Genomic DNA, 22,844 nt, shown 5'->3' with positions numbered 1-22,844 from the left:
AGATTCTGTGTGAGATGGAAAAAATCTGATTTGCACGTGTGGGCTGCTCCATGAGGCAGTGCACAGCAACAGATCATTAAAGAGTCACCTTCTGCACTTGGTCCTATCACACCTGACAGAAGTGCTTATCTGAATACAGTGATAATGTCTTCCATCCTGAGACACATCACTATCCATCAGTTAGTTAAGGGTAGAGATTCACAAAAGAGATTAATGTGCTTTACGACACATTCCATTCAACAAGACAGTTTATTGTGATGCACATTCTGACTTCAAAGGAGAAATGCACATACAGTGAACTATTATGTAATATCAAAACTAAACGTCCCACCAGGCAGGACAGAATTTGAATAATATGCAAGTGATTCTTCCCTTGAGCATTTTATTGGACTGAAGTCTTCAGTCCATTGAAAAAGTTTGGTTTCTTTAACAGTATTATGCACATGTTTTTTGAAGTACGATTCAAAACATTAAGTGTTCAAAAACTTCACAACAATTAGTAACAGCCTTTTAAAAAAAATCCCCAGCTGCTTTTGCTAGTTGTTGATATGAAAGAATGTCGGTATGGTGAGGTGTGAATGAAGCCCTCAGGTTATTTACTTAACTGTTTCACCAAAAAAAATGCTATTTCTGCAAACAAGTATCGATGTTCACCAGTTGACATAATATAGAAACAGTACCCAGTATTGAACACTCCAGTGAAGTTTCCAATATGGTATATATATTATTGCCATATTATCATATTATTTTGCAGTATCACAAGATCGGCCAATAAATGGGCTCTTTTAAATAGACATCTTTCACACAATTGGAAATGGATATGTATATAGATATTATCATGGAAAGACCTAGGCTTTTCCTCTTTAAATTCTATCTTAATGTTAACTATTTATGGTACATTCCACTACAGAAGTGTTCAGGGCAGCCATTTTGCAAATGGGGCACTAAACAAGCACTGGCAGGAAATGGATCAATTGCTTCACAAATGCAGTTGCAAAGTTGAACAGTAAGGAAACAAAGAAAGCTGAATGTTGTCACTATTCTGCCGGTGAAAATAGTTCAAAAGTCTACAGACATTTTTAAGTTAGAAATATTTCTTTGTGAACAAAGCTTTGAAATTAAAATATTAGTACAATAATCTCAAGTAAATCCTACAGTATTTTGCATTTTTGTGGTAAATAATGCTCCAATAACAAAATGGAAAGAAAAATTAAGAGCACTCTTATTATGAGAACATTCACAAATTGTAAAATAACTCAAAATATTATCATGAACTCATCTCAGCTCATAAGATTTTATGTTCATTTTGCAGTTATCTGTGAAAAACATACATACCCAAGACACAATCTAGATTTTAATTCCACAATTTATAACACTTAGTATACTTTGAACTTAAGGTTAGAAGATAGTACAGCATGGGAACAGGCCCTTTAGCCTGGATGCCTGTGCTGAGTATGATGTCAAACTAATCCCCTCGACCTGCACATGATCCATATCCCTCCATTTTCTGCATCTTCAAGTGCCCATCAAAAAGCCTCTTGAAGGCCACCATCTTTTTTTTCTGTTCCCACTACCACCTCTAGAAGCGAGCTTGAGACACCCACTACTTTCAGTGCAAAAATGTTTGTTCCACACATTCTCTTTAAATTTTCCCTGCCCTCTCATGTTTAAACTATACACTTTAGTTTTCTGCATTTCTAACTGGGATACGTATTCTGGCTGTGCACCCTTTCTATGTCTCTCATAATTTCACAAACTTCCACAGGTCTCTCCTCAGCCTCCAACCTATCAGAAAAAACAATCCAAGTATGTCCAACTTTTCCCACTGGCTGATACCTACCAACCTGGTAAATGTCTTCTGCATCCTCTCCCAGGCCACTTCATCCTTCAATGGGGCAACCAGAACTGCATGCAATACTTCAAGTTCAGCCTAACTAAAGTTTTATACAACTACATCATGACTTCCTGTCCTGGAGATAGCACCTGCCTTCTTCACCATGCCATCTACTTGTGTTACTACTTTCAGGGAGGTATGGACCTGCAGCCCAAAATCCTCCTGTATGTCAATGCTGTTAAGGATCCAGTCATTAACTTTATACTATCCCCCTTACATTTGGCCTCCCAAAGTGCAACATCTCACACTTGCCCAGATTAAACTTCAGCTGCCATTTTTCTGTCCATAACTGTAACCAATCTATATGCTGTTTTATCTTTTGATGACCATCTTCACTATTTGCAATTCTACCAATTTTTGTGTCATCTGCAAACTTACTGGTCAATCTATCTACATTTTCATCCAAGATATATATATATATATATAAAAAACAAGCAACAGAGGCCCTAACACTAATTCCTGTGGAACACCACTGGCCACAGACTTCCAGCCAGAGTAACAGCCTTCTACCGTAGCATCTGTCTACAGGTAAGCCAAATCAGAATTTAAACGATAAAATCACAGTGGATCACATGCATTTTAATTCACCAGCTTACCTATCATGAAGGATCATGTCAAATGCCTTACTCAAGTCTTTGGATTACCAAATTTAAGATAAAAAAAAAACAATATTGGCTACTCTCCTGTCCTCTGGAACTTCACTTCTGGTTAGAGAGGATAAAAAGACCTTTGTTGAAGCCTCAGCAATATCTTCTCTTGTCTCTCTCAATAACCCGAGGTAGATTCCATCAGGCTCCAGGGACTTATTAACTTTAATCTCCTTCTTTATCTCAAAATCTACTAGCATATTAGAATACCCAATGCTAATCTCACTATATCAGTGATTCCCAACCTGGGGTCCACAGACCCCTTGTTTAATGGTATTGGTCCATGGCATAAAAAGGTTGTGACTCCCTGCTCTAAGTTCTTCTCCTTAGTGAATACTGATGCAAACTATCCGTTAAGTAGTTTGATGCCATCCTCCAGTCCAACCATAAAATTTCCTCCTTTATCCTTCAGCAATCATACCCTCTCCTTTGTCACCCTTGTTTGTGGCATACTTAAAAATGCCTTGGAATTCTCTTTAATTCTTCTTGCACAGGACATGTCATCTCCTCATCTTGTCCTCCCAATTCCTTGCTTGAGTTCTTTTCTGCTTTCTTTATATTCCTCAAAGACCATGACCGAATTCAACTTCCCTCATCTTTCATATGTTTCCTCTTTCATTTTGATCAAACTTACAACTTCTCAAGATTCCCTTCTTTTGCATCTTTTTCCTTCCTTTTTATTGGAATATGCTTGCCCTGAACTCCAGTCAGCGGGTTTTATATGAATCCCATATGTCAGATGTAGATTTACCCAATAAAATCTGTTCCCAATTTACTTTCCCCAGCTCCTGCCTAATAAAGCTGTAATCACGCTGCCCCAAATTAATGCTTTCAAACGAGATCCAAACTTGTCCTTATTCATTGCTATCTGAAAACCTACAGAGCTATGATCGCCGTTTCCAATATGGTCTCCCACTGAAATGTTAGTCATATATCCAGGCTGTCATTTGATTCCTGTGGCTTAAAATCCCACCCGGCTGCTGAACTAACCTGAACTAGCAAACCTGTCCAGCAGGACCTGGGTCTCCCTCCAGTTCGATTGCAACCAGTTTCTCTTGTACAGATCACCTCTGCCCCAGACGAGATCCCAACGGTTGAATCCTTGACCCCCTACACCAATTTTACAGCCACACATTCATTTACCACATCCTCCTATTATTCTCATTAGCATGTGGCACTAGAAATAATCCAGAGATCGCTTCCTTGAAGGTATTGCTTCTTAAATTCTTATATTCATTCTACAGGACCTCACTCCTTTCTTTACCTTTGTCATTTGTGCCAACGTACACAATGACTTCTGGTTGCTCGCGCTTCCCACTAAGAATGTTATATGGCTGCTCAGAGACATCCTGGAACCTGGAAACAGGGAGACAGCCACGGGATTTCCTGTCCACTCCCTCTATTGCTATAGTTCTGTCTGCTTACCCCTGCATTACTGAGCTTCACAACCTGGTTTGGTGCAATTAACCGAGATACAGCTGCAAGTCCCGAGTGGAGCTCTAACACTCTCACTGATTAGTAATGTAACTCTTCTAGCTCTTTTAACCTCACTTTCACACCTGAGGCATTTAAATCCTGGAACGCTGAGCTGCAGGCCTTGTAACCATATCACTGAAAAGGCAAAAATATCACAGTTCCATGCACTGACCCAGGTTCTAAGTTGATCTGCATTACCCATAATACTACTTCCATTAAAATAAAAATTAGAGCCCAGTCTCTGTCCCTCCTTCCTTTCAGACTTGCTTGTCATAACCTCTACCTTCCCATTAATCCCTCCAACTTTTGACTTGCTGCCCGGTTCCCACCCTATTAAACCATCCTGAGTAACACTAGGGATACTGGTACCCCTCTGGTTAGGGTGAAAGCTGTACCTTCTATACAGGTCCCACCTTAAATACAACATATTGCTATGCTTATTAAATTCTTAATAGAAGGATGAAGAGTGAAAAACAAAGTGAACACGTTAATTTTCTTATTAAACAGAGATTAGCCCATACAAGTCCAACTGTTACCTGATGGTATTTTTTCAATATGTTATGCATCTCAGCCACATCTTCACTGGATATAGTTTTGACTACATATCTTCTGTCATAGGTGGTGTGAAAACGAGCTCCACTTCGACCTTGCGAGTCATTTGAGAAGGGAGCACTTCGTGTCACAGAATTCTGAAAGGAAAGGAAACAGCATGGTGACCACATGGTTTAATAGTGAGTTGAATGACTGTTATTCCAGACTCTGTTGTGAGGTCCTGCTCTCAGTTAACTTAATGTGGTAAATAGCAAAAGTTTACGAAAAAGCTATTCATCCTTGGATTAGCAATTATTAATTGAGGAAAACTTAGGGAGGAAATTCTAAATGTCATCCTGGCCTAGTTGGGGCCACTTTGACAAAGCCAGGAGCCTCGGGTTCAAGTTCCACACCAATACATTTGTGCTGAAGACTAAGCTAAAGAACTATTGAGTTAATAGAACCATATTTCATCTGATGAAATATTAAATTAAGGCTGTACCCATCTACTCTGGATGCTCTGGTCTATGTTAAGGATGCAGTGGTACTGTAATCCAAGATTTTGCTGGCCTTTGCTTTATCTATCAACACAACTGCAAACAGATGTATGGCATTACAACTTGCAACTTCTTGTTTGCAAACTGGGCGCAGTGCAGGATCTGTAACAAGATACTCCATTTACCTAACACAAAACAGTGTCACAGTAGCAGTACAAGTGCAGATATACAAATATTAGAAGATAAGTTATAAAGAATAAAAAATGTTATCTCAGACAGTTTAACAGGAGGGGGTCATCACTTCCCCGGCTATAGATTGACTCATTATAGAGCCTAATGGTCAAGGGTAAGAATGACATTGAATAGCACTCTTTGGAGTAGCACAGTTGTCTTAGTCCATTACTAAAAGTGCTCCTCTGTTTAACCAAGGTGGCATGCAGAAGGTGAGAAATATTGTCCAGAATTGCCAGGATTTTCTGTAGGTTTTGTTGTTCTACCACAGCCTCCAGTGTGTCCAATTTGACTCCTATAACAGAGCCAGCCTTTCCAATCAGTTTATCGAGTCTGTTGGCAACAGCTGTGTTGATGCCATTGCCCCAGCTCACCACCGCATAGAGAAGACTGTACTAGCAGCAACAGACTGGTAAAATATGTGAAGGAGAGGCCTACATACTCCAAAGGACCTGACTCTCCTCTGGAAGTAAAGGTGACTCTGGCCCTTCTTGTACAAAGCCTTTGTGTTGGTGCTCCACTCCAGTCTGTCATCCAGGTGTACCCATAGGTACTTATAGGTCCCCATCACATCACTTCCTCACCATCAATGGTAACAGGGAGCAGTGCAGGATTAGTCTCCCAAAGTCCATCACCATCTCATTTGTCTTACTGATGTTGAGCTTCAGATGTTTCAGCTGGCACCATTCGACAAAGTCCTCCACCAGGGTCCTGTATTCACTCTCCTGTCCCCCCTTTATAAACCCAACTACTGCTGAGTCATCAGAGAATTTCTGCAGATGACATGACTACGTTGTATCTAGTCAATACATGACTGTGTTGTATCTAAAATTGAAGGTATACAGGTAAAACAGGAAGGGAGCCAATACAGTCCCCTGTGGGACCTCAGTGCTGCTTATAGCCATGTCTGACACACAGCTCTGAAGCTGCACAAACTGTGGTCCATTATCCAGGATCCCATGGAAGTGCCAACATATATAGCATTTCTTCTTTTTTGCAACTAATATCTTGAAGTTCGTTAAAAGTCTGCATTTCAATCAATATTACTTAAAGCATTAGTCAAATTTTATTCGTTGTTAGGGTACCTCAATTAGTCTGCTCTGTACCTTCACTAAAATAATTGCCTGTGTATAAATACATTTTGTAACTTTGATCTTGCCTCAGAAAAGATTACAAAGGATAATTTGCTGTCAATAATGTAGTGTTTCCATTAGTTATGTGCAAATTCTGCAGGTCAGGGAGAAACAGGATAATAGAGATAAACTTGAAGATTCAAAACTATGTAACGGTTAATGTGAAGCAAGAGTTTAATTGTAGTACTGAGCAATCTCCAGACCAAAACGCAATGTAAATGTGAATGATCAAAACCCGAAACACCTTTACAAAACTCAGGTTAAAATAAAATCGAGGCTTGTTACAGCTCAGAGTAACTGGTGGAAAGGATGGTGTCAATTTGACTCAGTTGGCAGCAGTCCAGAGTTTGCGAATATTACTAAAAATAGGTGAACCTTCTATTGTGGTTTAGAGTTGTGTATAAAATAACAGTAAACTGCAAGGCCAATACTTAACAAGACCACTTTGACAAGGAAGGCTTTTAGATGCATTTCAATTTGATTAATTGAAATTGATTAATCTGATTAATTGATTAATTGATTGAAATTGATTAATCTGCAACACACTCCACGGTGGTCAATTACAATAAAAGGAGTAATACACTGCTTCAAGTAGTAATTGTTTTGGATACAAAGTCCTGAGAACTGCAACAAGCCTAGATCATTTTCTTTTCAAATAAATGTTGTTACTATGAGAATAGGTCCATAGAGTATCACATGAGGAATATTTATGAAATGGAGATAACACAACATTTTAAAATATTTTATCTCTTGGTGCACGAGTTAGGTAAAATTTTTGTAAGATTTCTCAAAATGCTAACGTACTTTGCTGTTCATCTCACTGTGCTTTCCTCTTCATGAACTTGGCATAAATGCAGTAGAGGAGTTTTTAGTTTATAATGATTGTATGTTTATTTGTATTTGAGATCTTATCACAGCTGGATCCTTGACTTCCCCACCAACAAACCACAATCAGTGAGGAGCTGCAGCACTCGCATCACGATTACTCTGAACGCTGGTGGCCCACAAGGCTGCAGCCTCAGTCCCCTGTGTGGCCAGATACTGCTGTAACTCCAGATACCAGCAGAGTGGGCCACATCTCAAACAACAGTGAGCCGGAGTACAGAAGGGAGAATGTGAGTCCAGGGCACTGGCAGAGATGAAAGACTGTAGCGCCAGTGCTGTGGACCAAGAAGATAAGATCAAGGGAAGTGGAGGAGTGCTTACAGGACTGCTCTCAGTCACCGGAGTGGACAATATTCAGGGCGTCAGCTTCCAATCTGAATCAATACGCCACAGTTGTCACAGACTTCATCAAGAGCCGTGTGGTTTGAGCCTGTGTCTTCGAGAACATACCAATCAAAAGCCGTGGATGAAGCAGGAGTTTTTTGGTCTGCTGAGAGCTATGTATGTGGCATTCGAGACTGGTGATCCAGAACTAGAGACAAAGTGTGGGTACGACCTACGGAAGGCTAATTTAAAAGCAAGAAAGCAGTTCCGATTGAGGAACCGGATGCACATCAGCTCTGGCAGGGTTTGTGGGCCATTACTTCCTACAAAGCAAAACCTAGCATCAGAAGTGTCTGTCATGCTTCATTCCCAGATGAGATCAATGTCTTTTAAGGACACTTTGAAAGGGAGAATAAAACTACATCTGTGTGAATCCCTTCAGCATCTGGTGACCCTGTCATCTTTGTCTTGTGAGCCAATGTTAGAATATCCTTCCAGAGGATGAACCTTCACAAGGCATCAGGCCCTGATGGTGTACCTGGTAGGGTTCTGAAAATCTGTGCCAAACAATTGGCGAGAGGGTCAAGGGCATCTTCAATCTCTCACTGCTGCAGTCGGAGGTCCCCACCTCTTTCAAAGTGGTGACTATTATACCAGTGCCCTAGAAGAGCAGGATGAGCTACCTCAATGACTATCGCACAGTGGCACTCACATCTATTGCGACAAAGTGCTTTGACAGGTTAGTCATGGCTAGAAGCAACTCCTGCCTCAACAAGGATCTGCATCTGCTGCAATTTGCCTGTCAAATTTGCACAAAGGTCTACAGCGAATGCAATCTCACTGGCTCTCTACCCTACCCTGGATCACCTGGACCATAGTAATAGCTACGTCAGACTGCTGTAGCTCCTTCTGCTAATAGATCCTTGATTTCCTCACCAAGAGACCATAGTCTGTGTGGATCGGAATTAAAATCTCCTCCTCGCTGACAGTCAACACTAGTGCATTTCAAGGATGTGTGTTTAGGCCCACTGCTCTACTCTCTCTACAGCCATGACTGTAGCTGGCCACAGCTCAGACGCCTTCTATAAATTTGCTGATGATACAACTATTGTTGGCAGAATTTCAGATGGTGACAAGGATATGCACAGGAGTGAGACAGATCAGCTGATTGAGTCATGTCATTAACTTCAGCAAAGATGCTCCTGTCTTCATCAATGGTGCTAAGGTCGAGAGGATTAAGAGCAACCAGTTCCTACAAGTTAACATCACTATGAGCAGTACAAACAAGCTGGATGAACTCAGCAGATCGGGCAGCATCACTATGATCACTATGAGCAGTCCTGGTCCAGCCACATAGATGCCATGGCCAAGAAAGCACACCAATGCCTCTACTTCCTTAGGAGGTTAAAGAAATTTGGCACGTCCCCATTCACTCTTACCAATTTTTAATCAACACACAATAGAAAGATGCATTACTGTACTGCAAGAAACTGTAGAGAGTCATGGACAGAGCCCAGCATGTCACAGACACCAGCCTCCACTCCATGGAATTGGTTTACACCTCTTACTGCCTTGGTAAAGCAGTCAACATAATCCAAGATCCCGCCCACCTCAGAATTCTCTCTTCTTCCCTCAACAATTGGGCAGTAGATACAAAAGCTTGAAAGTGCATACCACCAGGTATACGAGAAAGCTTCTATCCCAGTTAGAAGACTATTGAATGGTTCACTAGTACAATAGATGACTCTAAATCTCACAATCTACCTTGCATCTTATTGTCTACCTGCACTACACTTTCTCTGTACTTGTTTGATGTTATTCAGCATTCTGTTCGTTTTACCTTGTACCACCTCAATGCGCTGTGTAATGACTTCATCTGCATGAAAAGTATGCAAGGCAAGCTTTTCACTATACCTCAGTACCTGTGACAATAATAAACCAATTCTAATTCCAATATAGCTCAGCTCTGCTATTTGTTGCCCCAATACAACTTCAAAAAATAACTTGCAATCAAGAAAAATCAGTGATGCAGCTACATCCAGATAATTGAGAACTACTTTTGAAAAGTTTTGTCAAAGTCAGTCTCAGAAACTATTGCTTTATCACTCACCATAGGATCCAGGTGCACATGACTAACAGCTGGCAACAGCATATCAAGATCAAATTAGTGCATTACATTTTTTAGCATACTGTACCTCCTTGGCTCCGGAAAGAATGCAAAGTAGAGTGAACAGTTTCTCTTTAGTACCATAGGTTTGTTCCTTCCAGCTGAGGCTTGTTAGAACTGAATTGCAGCATTTTGACTGGTAGAAGTGCTGGGATAATGATAGCCTTGCTTCACCTCGGGCTGCACTGAAGGAAACTGTTCTGTGCATTATCCACCATACCACTGGAGAGACAGCACTCACACTGCGGTTTGGAGAAGAGCTGTTCGGTATCTGGGAGGTGGCCAAGGACCACTTCGGAAATGGCATTCTCTCTGGCAGGCCTGAGCATGCACACACTTGGAGGCCAAGCTCCAAATCATCGTGAACTTATCCACTGAAGCATACCAGCTTACTCTCGTCATTCACAAACAGCAGTCCACTCCCAATCTCGAAGAGACTTCACAGCGGAGTAACGTTACCACTTTTAAAAAGTACTAATTTCAATAGTAACTCCACTACCAATCTGTCCCTCCTGTTCACCACTTCCTTGTGTCAATACAAGGTCCATGACAAGTTCCAAGAAAACGTATCTCGGGTTCCACCTCACAGTGTTACGCCTGCAGCCCCCTCCTTTGTGAGAATCGCAAGATCACTATTGGGTTGGGTCAGGAGACCCAGGAAATGAGAGACAGACGTCTGGAATGTCTCGTTCCCCCGGCGATATAAAGCTACGGGACATGGCCATTGTCTCTGGAAGGCGAGCTTGTGGATTGAAATACTCTGCTATGTGGAAGCCCTCAGGCAAAGTGGGCTGGTTGAGGGAGGGATTGCATCACCCCCAACCTGATTGACATCTGCGACCCTGTGAGTCAGGATAAAAGAGGGTCTGTGGGAACAGCCCCTCAGACGCACCAGAAGAAACACTAGCGATCCCGTAATAGCGGAAGCCGTTGGAAGGAGGCCACGTGCATTCAGTTCCGTTTGCCTGGAACTGGTGGCTTGTTCCATGGAAAACGGCTTTTAGCTAACAACGGGGAAACCAACTCCCACGACTCAAAGGATTGGCATCATAAAAGACCTGGGCAAGTTTAACCCGTCTCTCTCTTAAACCCAAAACGCTGCAGCTTGAACGAACTAACAGTGACTTCTATATTTCCATCGGACAATACATTATCCCCTAGAAAACGATAGAGCTATTTCTTATTGATTATTATTATACCTGCGCTTTTAGATTTAGTATTGACGACGTATATTATCTGTATTTTTGCATTAATCTTACTTTTGTGCCCCTTTTTCAATAAATACTTTTAAAAATAGTACCATCAGACTTCAACGGACCTCTCTATCTTTGCTGATAAGTGACCCAGTTATGGGGTTACGTAACAAAGTAATTAAAAATTACCGTCACCTTCAATGTAAATTCAGTCAGCTGAGGAAAGGGCATCTTTGAGCAACATGATCTCAAACCTAGTACATAACTCATGGTCAAATGGGGCAGCAATGATCCAAAATGCCCTCACCATATGCATCTGATACATTTGTGACCTCAACATACTGGAGAGAAACCGCCAGCACTACCTTCACAACATCCTTGAAATACACAGAGCAAACCCAGATCAGCAACCTCTCCAAGGCCAACATCCCACATGCCCTTCATCGAGGCCCTAGTTACATTGTGGGCAGGCCATTCCATTCAGACACCAGGCACCAAATTGCAGAAACAAACTTCCTATTCCAAGTTCGTTCTTTCATGCCTCGTACAAGGTGCCCCCTGCCCCATCTGTAGTAAAACCCATCAGTACATCTCAGAGCCCACGGAACTGGAGTCATTCACAACAACAGGGAACTGCCTCAGAAATCAGATGACTCAGCATACTGGCAGCATCAGGCACTTTTCCTTTTTGGAATTTACAAGGAAAGTTTACAAGGTTTATGACCAGAGTAGAACCACCAATACAGCTGCACTGAAGAGATTAATTCCTACAGGAAAATAGGGACTTCTAATCAGACTGGGGATTTTTCTTGACTCTAAGAACTAAAGGCTGCTGATGCAAAATAAAATGATTTGCATATAACTCAAATACAAATTTGAATGCAGCTGTAAGCAAGAGAGGAGAACTTGCTGTTTCTTTTAAGACTGAGACAGCAGGAACAAGAATGTCAATAAATCTAGGAGGATCAAAACAAAATTTAGCAGCAATTAACTCTGGTAGATACAAAACCCTGTGCTGGAACGCTGCAGCTCAGACACTATTGTACCACTATATTCCAATAATTTTGGGGCTGCATTAGCAAGGGGACACCAGTGACAAATAAAGCTGGTGTACAACTCTTAAAGGCTATCTGTATTGTTGGTGAGGCAAGAGCTGACCGACATGAAGTGAAGGTGACCTGGAAACGTTGAGAAATGGCAGAGGGAAAATTCCAAAGTTCTCACTGCTGTGGTGCTGCTGTCGAAGAGATGCAAATTAGGAGAATTGTTCTCATTTCCGTCTAGGAGAAGGAAACAGAGAACGAAAAGCAGGAGGAAAAACAGACAAAAATAGAACAACTCACCAGGAAAATTGATGTAGGAAAGGCAGTAGATATTGTCTACAAGGCTTTGACAAAGACTCGCATGGGAGGCTGGTCAAGAAAGTTCAGTTGCTTAGCATTCAGGGTAAGGTGGTAAATTAGACACCGGCTTTGTGGAAGAAGCCAGAGTGTGGCAGTAGATGGTTGCCTCTCTGACTGGAACCCTATGACTAGTGGAGCGCCACAGCGACCAGTGCTGGGTCTGTTATTACTTGTCATCTATACCAACGATCTGGATGACAATGTAGTGCTCAGGATTAGCAGATTCGTAGATGACACAAAGACTGGGGGCACAGTGGACAGAGAGGAAGGCTATAAAAGGTTTCTGTGTGATCCGGACCAGCTGGAAAAATGGGTTGAAAATGGCAAATGGAATTTAATGCAGACATGTGTGGGGTTTTGCACAAACTCAGGGTAGGACCTGCACAGTGAATGGTAGTGCACTGAGGAGTGTGGTAAAACAGATTGATCTGGGAATACTGACCCATAATTCACATAAATATATGGATGGGGCATGGAGGGCCATCGTCCAGGTGTTGGTTGATGGGACTAGGCAGCAAAACAATTTGGCACATCTGGTTGGGCTAAAGGGCCTGTTTCTGTGCTATAGTGCTCTATGACTCTACGAGGCCAGTCGACACCATTTATCTCTTGGGGATTCCTAGAGTTATCTTTAAAAAATACATTTCTTCCATAAAGTTGTTTATCACACTTAGGCAGAATGGGTTTAGACTGCCACGGACAAAATTCCAGGAGTAAGCCCTGAGGATTTGGATGCAATGCTTGAAACATGATCTCACACAGGTCATCTTCAAATATAGCATCTTGCCAACTGCACCACGATCCCCGAAACTGTCAACACACTTGTCACTCACCTACCAACAATGTCTAAATCAGGACTCAAGCAGATTGTATGTTACCACTCCCCTGCCCTTTACAGGACAAGGCACCAGGGGATAGCCAGAAAGGCACAGGACTTAACAGTTAGGAAAGAGCAATGAATATTATTGGATGCCATTGCTGAGGTTGTGGCAAGCAACAGGGCTGATAAAACTTGCATTCCATCTCTCTCTTTATCTATAGTGGATTAATAAAATGCAGTTGATTTTAATCCTGCGTTCCTGGCTTTACCCACCCTCTGAATTACATACCACATGCAAGTCACGACCCCTTTTCATGTCAAAGGGAAACGGGATCGGGGTGATGGTGGGGTCCTCGTAAGGGTGACTAGAGGGCAATGTTGCACCTTAATGTTGTTATAGTTAAGAAATCTGCAGATTTTGACAGGACTGGCTGCAAAGAAAGGATGAAAGATATGGACACCAGAATATGGAGTGCAGAGGAAATTGGCCCTTACTTAGCTTAGGACTTTATGTAAAGGTTGGAATCCACCCTTGCTGATATGGTGATCAGCTCTGTCCTTACAGTTTGAACACAACCATGATGGCCGACTCTGCAGCTTCCACTGCACCTTAATGCCTTTACGTTACAGTTGAAGCACGAGTTTTCCTCACACAGAGTCACCCTGCCGCACTGCAAGGTTAGACTGCTGTTACCATGGCACTAGATTACAGCAGGCACTTTGGGTCTGCCGGATGTCACAGCAGTCCAGAATAGATTGTTGGGACTGCTGATTGCCCTCAGAGCACTACCCTACTAATCTCGCTTTGAAAAATCAGCACTCAATATCTTTGCAGTTCAGCTTGAAAAGTTGCATGAGCCTTAACTTAGTTTTCTAATATACTTAATGCCTGCACCTTGTGGAACAACTCCACGATTAGATTTTGTTGCTTTTCAGCCTGTTTCATGACAAAGGAAGACTTTGTATGAATTTTACACTGATGAAGAGCTGCATTTCAAGAAAATTTTCTCAGAGTCTCAGTCAGTGCTATACATCTTTAAGATTTACTTCAGACTTTTAGCACCCAGTATTACCAACCACAATCTGAAGGACATTTTATCTACTGTTAAAACTGGCTACCATTAACCATTCCAGAAATGCTCTGCTGTTTTGTTCCCGAAGGCCACAACTGAACTATGCTGATGTCAGTGGGATGTTTCATTGCTCTGACGGACATTAGAAATCCCCAAGAGTGAGGTAAAGTTATCATAAAAAAACTTACTTTTTTGGCAGAACATCAATAATGATTTTTTCCCTTAAAATTGTTTATTCTGAGTCTTGGCAGCTGTTTGTCATTAAACTTAAAAGAAAATACTTCTTAAAATCTTCATCCTTTGCAGAATTAGGATACCAACAATTCCAACGACAAGTCTGCCTTGTGCTCAGTGTTACTAATTCTTCAGGAAAAAAATCTTCTCAATGAAACACGGAAAAGCTCTAAATGTTTCCAAATTACTTAACATCCATCTGTTCGAGCAGAAGGAAAGAATGTAAATGAACATCATACTTTTATTTGGCACACTAATCCTCATATTACATGACTCCTCATTCTCTGCTTGTGTTAGGTATCATTTGATTTCCTTATCTTAAATCTGTGCAACTATGTCACCTTATGCATATTCAACTCCACCCCAAACTGCTGCTTTTAAAACTGGAGAAAAATCATCAATTATTGATTTACAGGGCCAGCAGAAACAATATGTGACTTCACTACATCTAGATTGATTTTACAAATAAGACAAGACCTAACTACATTTAAGCTATTTACAAGAGCTGCCAATTTTGGAGGCTGTAAGAACTTGTTCCAGAGCATGAAATACACACTGTTCAAAAAAAGTTCTCCTGAGGCTTCCTCATCCACACACATAAATGATGCGCTGATGATTAGTTTGCTTTACTCAACAAAACTATATTATTTCCCTCAGATTATTCATTTATGAAATAGCTTCACATATGTAAATAGAGAATACTGTAATTTTATTCTAATTAAATATTCATAACTTAATCAAAAACTTTCTTTAGTCCCAGCTAAGCACTAAAGTACCTTGTTCAACATCAATTTTGACCAAATTCCCTAGTTAGCATGAAGATTATGGATAATTTCCCAAAACACAATGTCTACCTCCACTATTCAATCTACAATTACATTTTCTTGTACATAATTAGCTAGACCAACTGTCCACCTGAAATTATAATTATAAAGCAAATTAAGTCATGTGAGTTCTATCATAAACTAGTGTTTTGAATTTAAATTGAGAACAAGTGACCTTTAGCAATGTCGCAACTGAGTGAACAACTGGAAGACAAAATGCATTGAACATCATCATCCCTGTGCAGGTGTTGCCTGGGGACTGTACTCCCAGGAGTTCAGAAGGAAGTGAGGAGATATTATAGAAACATATAAAATTATGAAAGGAATAGATAAGATACAGGTAGGAAAATTGTTTCCACTGGTAGGTGAGACTAGAACTAGGGGACATAGCCTCAAGATTCAGTGGAGTATATTTAAGACAGAGATGAGGAGGAACTGCTTTTTCCAAAATGTTGCGAATCTGTGGAATTCTCTGTCCAATAAAGCAATGGAGGCTACTCAGTAAATATATTTACGACAATGCTGCACAGATTTCTGCATAGTAGGAGAATTAAGGGTTATGGGGAAAAGGCTGGTAGGTGGAGATGAGTCCATGGTCAGATCAGCCATGATCTTATTGAATGGCAGAGCAGGCTCGATGGGCCAGATGGCCTTCTCCTGCTCCTATTTCTTATGTTCGATGTAGGCTTCTTTACAGTTATAAACCTGGGAGTCATTGGGACACTATCACACAGGTTACTTTCAGGAGACAGTTCCAATTAACCACTGCTTTGCATGGCTTGCCCACAGGAGCACAGCATGACAGAGATAATTGTTAATTCTCTGTTCTGCAGCTGAAAACATAAACTTTTTCATTCCTACATGGTTTTCTCAATTGAAAGCAATGTAAATAATTTGTGCCATTGAAGACTCCAGACATAGAATACATGTAATTTTATGGAAAACACATGAATGACAATTTTGTTAAGCATAAATGCTGCCCTTTAATGCTAATCATATTGTCTCTCTCTATATTCTTTTTCATTAATAGAGCTACAAAAATAATCTTGCTACCATGCATAACCTTGATAAGCAATGGATAATAAAATCTACATCACATTAGATTTATTAAACTGGTGCAGTAGCACAGTAAATCTGAAGGCACGAGACCCAATTTTCAATAATCATTTGAATTCTGAGTATGTCAAATACAAGACTCAATGCACCTATGCCATTAGCTTTGTGAAGCTTTAGGGACTATCTGTAACTTTAGAGCTAAATCCTGACCATTCTTATGGGCTTCACCTTCTCGAATTCTTCTAGCATTTCATTTAGAGTAAGGTCACAAGGGAAAAGCAAACCTTCACAATTAGAAACATCAAAAACCTACAGCACAGTACAGGCCCTTTGGCCCGCAAAGCTGTGCCAAGCATGTCCTTACCTATAGCCCTTGATTTTTCTAAGCTCCATGTACCTGTCCTGGAGTCTCTTAAAAGACCCTATCGTATCCACCTCCACCACCGTCACCGGCAGCCCATCTCACATACTCACCACTCTCTGCATAAAAAAACTTACCCCTAACGTCTCCTCTGTACCTACTTCCAAGTACCTTAAAACTATGCCCTCTTGTGCTAGCCATTTACTTTTCCTTAGTTTTGAAGGAATCTTTTGAAGTTGAAATATATGCTTCAAAGGTTTTATTTAATAGATTAAGTGATTCAGCTCTCAGAAAGAATCTGCAATGTATGTCATTTTCTCCCTTGGTATATTTTGTAAAGGTATGCTGATTCCTTCAAATATGCAGTACTGTGTTAAAGTCTTGTGTACATATACTGCAGAGCTAGAGTGCCCAAGAGTTTTGCACGGTACTATATTTGTTAACGTAGAGCAGAGAGTGAGTTTGTAAATCTGACAGGAGCAAAGTATGTTGAGAATGGTGAGGGGCAGAGCGCCACGGGAAGGGTATGGGACAGGTGGCAGATAAGCAGTGCAAGGGTGGTGCAGATGCCGATACACCCAGTCTTGAGACACAGACAAGGTCATTTGATTCCAAATAATTGATTTATTGATCATTACAGAATATCTCTCTAGTGCTTCCTGCTCCTTCACCTCTCCCTTCCCCCCTTCCCGAACATTATTCCCTTCTCCCTGTCCCCTTCCCCCTCTTAGACCTCAATAGAGACCCACATCAGAATCAGTTTACTCATCACACACACATATGTTATGAAAGTTGTTTTATGCCCAAGATGTTTGCACAGTCCTACAGATTCAAAAACCAGTTGCTTAGCTCCAACGGGATCCCACCACCAAGCACATCTTTCTCTCCCCCCCCCTTTCTGTTTTCCGCAGGGATCGCTCCCTATGCGACTCCCTTGTCTATCCGTCCCCCCATTCCTTCTCACCAATCTCCCTCCCAGCACTTATCCTTGTAAACGGAACAAGTGCTACACCTGCCCTTACACTTCCTCCCTCATCACCATTCAGGGCCCCAGACAGTCCTTCCAGGTGAGGCGACACTTCACCTGTGAGTCGGCTGGTGTGGTAAGCTGCGTCCGGTGCTCCCGACCCGACGCAGACTGGGAGACCGTTTCACTGAACACCTACGCTCTGTCCGCCAGAGAAAGCAGGATCTCCCAGTGGCCACACGTTTTAATTCTACGTCCCATTCCCATTCTGATATGTCTATCTATGGCCTCCTCTACTGTCAAGATGAAGCCACACACAGGTTCAACACCTTAAATTCTGTCTAGGTAGCCTCCAACCTGACAGCATGAACATTGATTTCTCTAACTTCTGTTAATGGCTCCCCTCCCCTTCTTACCCCATCCTTTATTTATTTGTTTGTTTATTTATTTCCCTTTTTTCTCTCTCTGTCCCTCACACAATCAGGTTCCTTGCCTGCTTTCCATCTCCCTCTGGCGCTTCCCTCCCCCTTTCTTTCTCCCGAGGCCTCCTATCTCATGATCCTCTCCCTCTTCAGCTGTGTATCCCTTTTGCCAATCAACTTACCAGCTCTTAGCTTCATCCCTCCCCCTCCTGTCTTCCCCTATCATTTCAGATCTCCCCCTCCCACTTTCAAAACTCTTACTATCTCTTCTTTCAGTAGTCCTGACGAAGGGTCTCGGCCCGAAACGTCGACTGTACTTCTTCCTATAGATGCTGCCGGTCCTGCTGTGTTCCACCAGCATTTTGTGTGTGTTGCTTAGTATCTTTTGCTATTTTTAACACCATCAGTGTTCAGCAGAACCTTTATTTCCAGTTAATCAGGACCAGCTATGCTGGAAAATAGGTGCAATTTTCTTTTTCATCAACCTGAAACAGTAGAATCATCTGAAAATAATTTATAAAACAAGGAGATGAATAAATTCAAACATTAAAAAATACCAATTAGGATCAACATATCTGGAGGTAAAGTGCACTAACGTTAACTAATTGTAAATTATACTGGAGAGGGGGCATTACTCAACCTACTATTACAGGACTGCTTTGAATCGGTGGACTGGACTGTATTTAGGGATTCATCTTCAAACCTGGATAAATATGCTGCAGTTGTTACTGACTTCATTAAAACCTGTGTGCATGAGTGTGTGCCAACAAAGACTTGCTGTACATTCTCAAACCAAAAGCCGTGGATGAACCAGGAAGTACGTAGTCTGCTGAAGGCTAGACCTGTGGCATTCAAATCTGGAGACCCAGGCCTGGACCAGAAAACCAGGTATGAGTTGTGGAGGGCTATTTTAAAGATGAAGAGACAATTTTGAATGAGGTTGGAGGTGACATCAGATGTACGACAACTCTGGCAGGGTTTGCAAAACACTACTTCCTACAAAGCGAAACCCAATAGCATGAATGGCAGCGATGCTTCACTACCAGATGAACTCAACACCTATGACTGCTTGGAAAGGGAGAATATAACCACAGCTGTGAAGATCTCTGCTGTACCCGGTGACCCTGTGATCTCTGTCTCAGATGCCAATGTTAGGCTGTCTTTAAAGAAAGTGAACCTTTGCAAGACAAAAGGTCCAGATGGAGTACCCGGAAAGGCTCTGAAAAATTGTGCCAACCAACTAGCGGGAGTATTCAAGGACATTTTTAACCTCTCACTGCTATAGGAGGAAGTTCCCACTTGCTTCAACAATCATACCAGTGCCTAAGAAGAATCACGTGAGCTGCCTTAATGACTATCACCTGGTAGCACTCACATTGACAGTGATGAAATGCTTTGAGAGGTTGGTTATGACTGGACTGAACTCCTGCCTCAGCAAGGACCTGGACCCACTGCAGTCTGCCTATCGCCACGATAGGTCAACGGCAGTTGCAATCTCAATGGCTCTTCACACGACCTTAGACCACCTAGACAACACAAAAACCTATGTCAGGATGCTGTTCATCCACTATAGCTGAGCATTTAACACCATCATTCCCACAATCCTGATTGAGAAGTTACAGAACCTGGGCCTCTGAACTTCCCTCTGCAATTGGATCCTCGACTTTCTAACCGAGGATTGGTGATAATGTCTTCTAATCACTGGTGATCAACACTGGTGGACCTCTGGGGTATATGCTTAGCTTACTGCTCCACTCTTTATATACCCATGACTGTGTGGCTTGGCATAGCCCAAATATCATCTATAAATTTGCTGATGAAACAACCATTGTTTGTAGAATCTCAGGTGGAGATGAAAGGGCATACAGGAGTGAGATATGCCAACTAGTGGAATGGTGCTACAGCAACAATCTTGCACTCAACATCAGTAAGATGAAAGAGCTGATTGTGGACTTCAGGAAGGGTAAGACAAAGGAACGCATAGAGGGATCAGAAGTGGAGAGAGTGAGCTGTTCCTGGGTGTCAAGATCTGTGAGGACCTAACCTGGTCCCAATATATTGATGTAGTCATAAAGAAGGCAAGACAGCAACTATACTTCATTAGGAGTTTAAAGAGATTTGGTATGTCAACAAATACACTCAAAAACTTCTATAGATGTACTGTGGACAGCATTCTGACAGGCTGCATCACTGTGTGGTGTGGGGGGGTCTACTGCACAGGACCAAAAGAAGCTGCAGTGGATTGCAAATCTAGTCAGCTGCATCTTGGGTACGAGCCTGCAAAGTACCCAGGACATCTTCATGGAGCAGTGTCTCAGAATCCATTATTAAGGACCTCCAGAACCCAGGGCATGCCCTTTTCTCACTGTTACCTTCAGACAGGAGATACAGGAGCCTGAAGGCACACACTTAGCGATCCAGGAACAGCTTCTTCCCTCCTGCCATCCAATTCCTAAATGGACATTGAACACATGAACACTACCTTCCTTTTTAAATATATATTATTTCTGTTCTTGCACGATTTTTAATCTATCCAATATACATATACTGTAATTGATTTACTTATTTATTTATTATAATTATTATTTTCTCTTCTTGTTCTATATCATGTATTGTATTGAACTGGGGCTGCTAAGTCAACAAATTTCGCAACATGTGCCAGTGATAATGAATCTTATTCTGATTCTGATTCTGAGGCTGGGGGAAGTGGCTGTCACTGTGGGGAGTAAGTGCCAATGATGCTGCCTGATGGTTTCCAGCGGTTTGTATATTTACTTCTTGTTACTAGTTCCAGCAATTTTTTATTTCATCAACAAAATCTTCTTTGAAATGCATGTGAATCCTTAAGCAAGGAGACAAAATCTGTATGCAAGTGTGATTCCAGCAATACCTTGCATAGCTACAGCGACACTCCGACCTCCTGGCAACCAACGATGGCCAACACAACCTAACTACAGCCATCCACTGATAGGCCAATACAACATGAAAACAGGCCCTTTGGCCCAACTAGACCATGCTGACCAAAGTTCTCATCTAGGCTCGTCTGAATTGCTCACATTTGGCCCATATTCCTTTACACCTTTCTTTACCATGTACATATACTTTCTGGCAGCTCATTCCATTTATGGACCAGTCTCTGCGTGGAAAATTCTGCCCCTCAGGTTCCTGCTAAATCTCTACCCCACCCCCCCCCCACCCTAAGTGTATGCCACTGGCTCTCAATTCCCCATCTGTGGGTAAAAGATACTGCACATCCATTGTCCTCGTGATTTTATACACCACTATAAGATTTCTTTCATCCTTTGATGCTCTAATAAAGTAACAACCAGCTCAATCTGTCAATCTCTCAAGTACCAGGATCAATCTTGTAAATTTTCTCTGTACTCTTTCCAGCTTAACGGCATGTAGATTTTGTCTCCTTGTTTGAGGATTTGCACGCATTTCAAAGAAGATTTTGTTGATGAAATAAAAAAACTGCAGGAACTAGTAATAAGAAATAAATATAGAAGTCTGACAAAAACAATATAGTCTTTTGGACATCTACAACTGGAGACCAAGGCTTCACTGGAGCTTACTCTGGCTGTATCAAAGAGCTTTATCTCTTTCTTTGAGCAGTGATTTTTGGTTTTTCTTTAATTGGGTTATCAGAGTTTCCTACTTTGTGGCTTGCTATAAGCAGACAAATTTCAAGGCATATAATTTATAATACATTCTTTGATAACAAATGTGCTTTGAATCTTTGAACAGCAACATAACATCCCAACTTCTGAAATCAATGAAAGCCTGTGTGCTAAAAGCAATCTTCATTACTACTTGCTGCAGCTGCATTCTACTTTGATGTCTCATCTCTGAGGATGCACAGAGCTATCTGTTCAAAAATATTTGGTATATTTTCACTCAAATAATCCTCTTTTTCTATTCTTCAGATCACATCACATCACACCTTCCCACTCTGTTTTCTGTCAAGATTGGAAATAGTTACAGGCATAATCACTGATCATTACGGCATTCTAGTTAGCACTTGCCAAAAAGAAAATAATCCATTTATCCCAATTCTGCTTTTTGCAAATCAGTTATTTTTTTTCTAATGTATTAACGCTAATGTCATAAATCTTTACACTGTATAGAAATCACTTGAAGTACAATTTTGAACATATTTTAGAAATCCAAATATTGTAAATCTACTGGTTTCTCTTTATCCAGAGCTGCAAACTACTTAGAATCATAGAACAACACAGCAAACACACACACCCTTCATCCACCTAGCTAGTCGTAATTTCCTGTATTTAGCCCATATTCCCCCAAACCCCGCCAAATACTTATCCAAGTGCTTTTCAAATCGTACTATTGTACCCGCCTTAACCAGTTCCTCCGGCAGCTTGTTCCATATACTCACCACCCTCTACAGGAAAAAGTTGCTCCTCACATTCCTTTTAAATTATTCCCTTTCAATCTAAACTTTTGGATTTCCCTACAATGGCAAAAAGACTATTATCATCTACTTCATCCATGCCTATCGCAATTTTCAACCATGCAGACAGATGCAAGTAATTCTCCTATTTTGTTATTTCCTTATTTCACATAATTAATCCTCTCGCCTCAGCTTTTGAGGCGATGATTTGAGGGTTAACCTACTACCTTAAAACAGGCATTAAAGGCTTCTGGATTTTTAAAAGCGATTCGTCAAGCATATATTTAATTCTGTG

The 22,844-nt window shown here is 41.4% G+C and overlaps 1 protein-coding gene across 1 annotated transcript in view; it reads right to left on the bottom strand.

The window, feature by feature from the left end:
• The window catches only part of LOC132395455 (phosphatidylinositol 5-phosphate 4-kinase type-2 alpha), a 230,376-nt gene that overhangs the window by 57,094 nt on the left and 150,438 nt on the right, over nt 1-22,844 (bottom strand). Inside the window, exon 4 of the mRNA XM_059972099.1 lies at nt 4,554-4,706. Within this exon, the coding sequence (XP_059828082.1) occupies nt 4,554-4,706 (153 nt within the window). The remainder of the gene's footprint in view (nt 1-4,553; nt 4,707-22,844) is intronic.

The sequence above is a fragment of the Hypanus sabinus genome, chromosome 6 (genome assembly GCF_030144855.1).
Source record: "Hypanus sabinus isolate sHypSab1 chromosome 6, sHypSab1.hap1, whole genome shotgun sequence".
NCBI lineage: Eukaryota > Metazoa > Chordata > Chondrichthyes > Myliobatiformes > Dasyatidae > Hypanus > Hypanus sabinus.
This window is presented reverse-complemented; position numbering and strand designations above follow the sequence as displayed.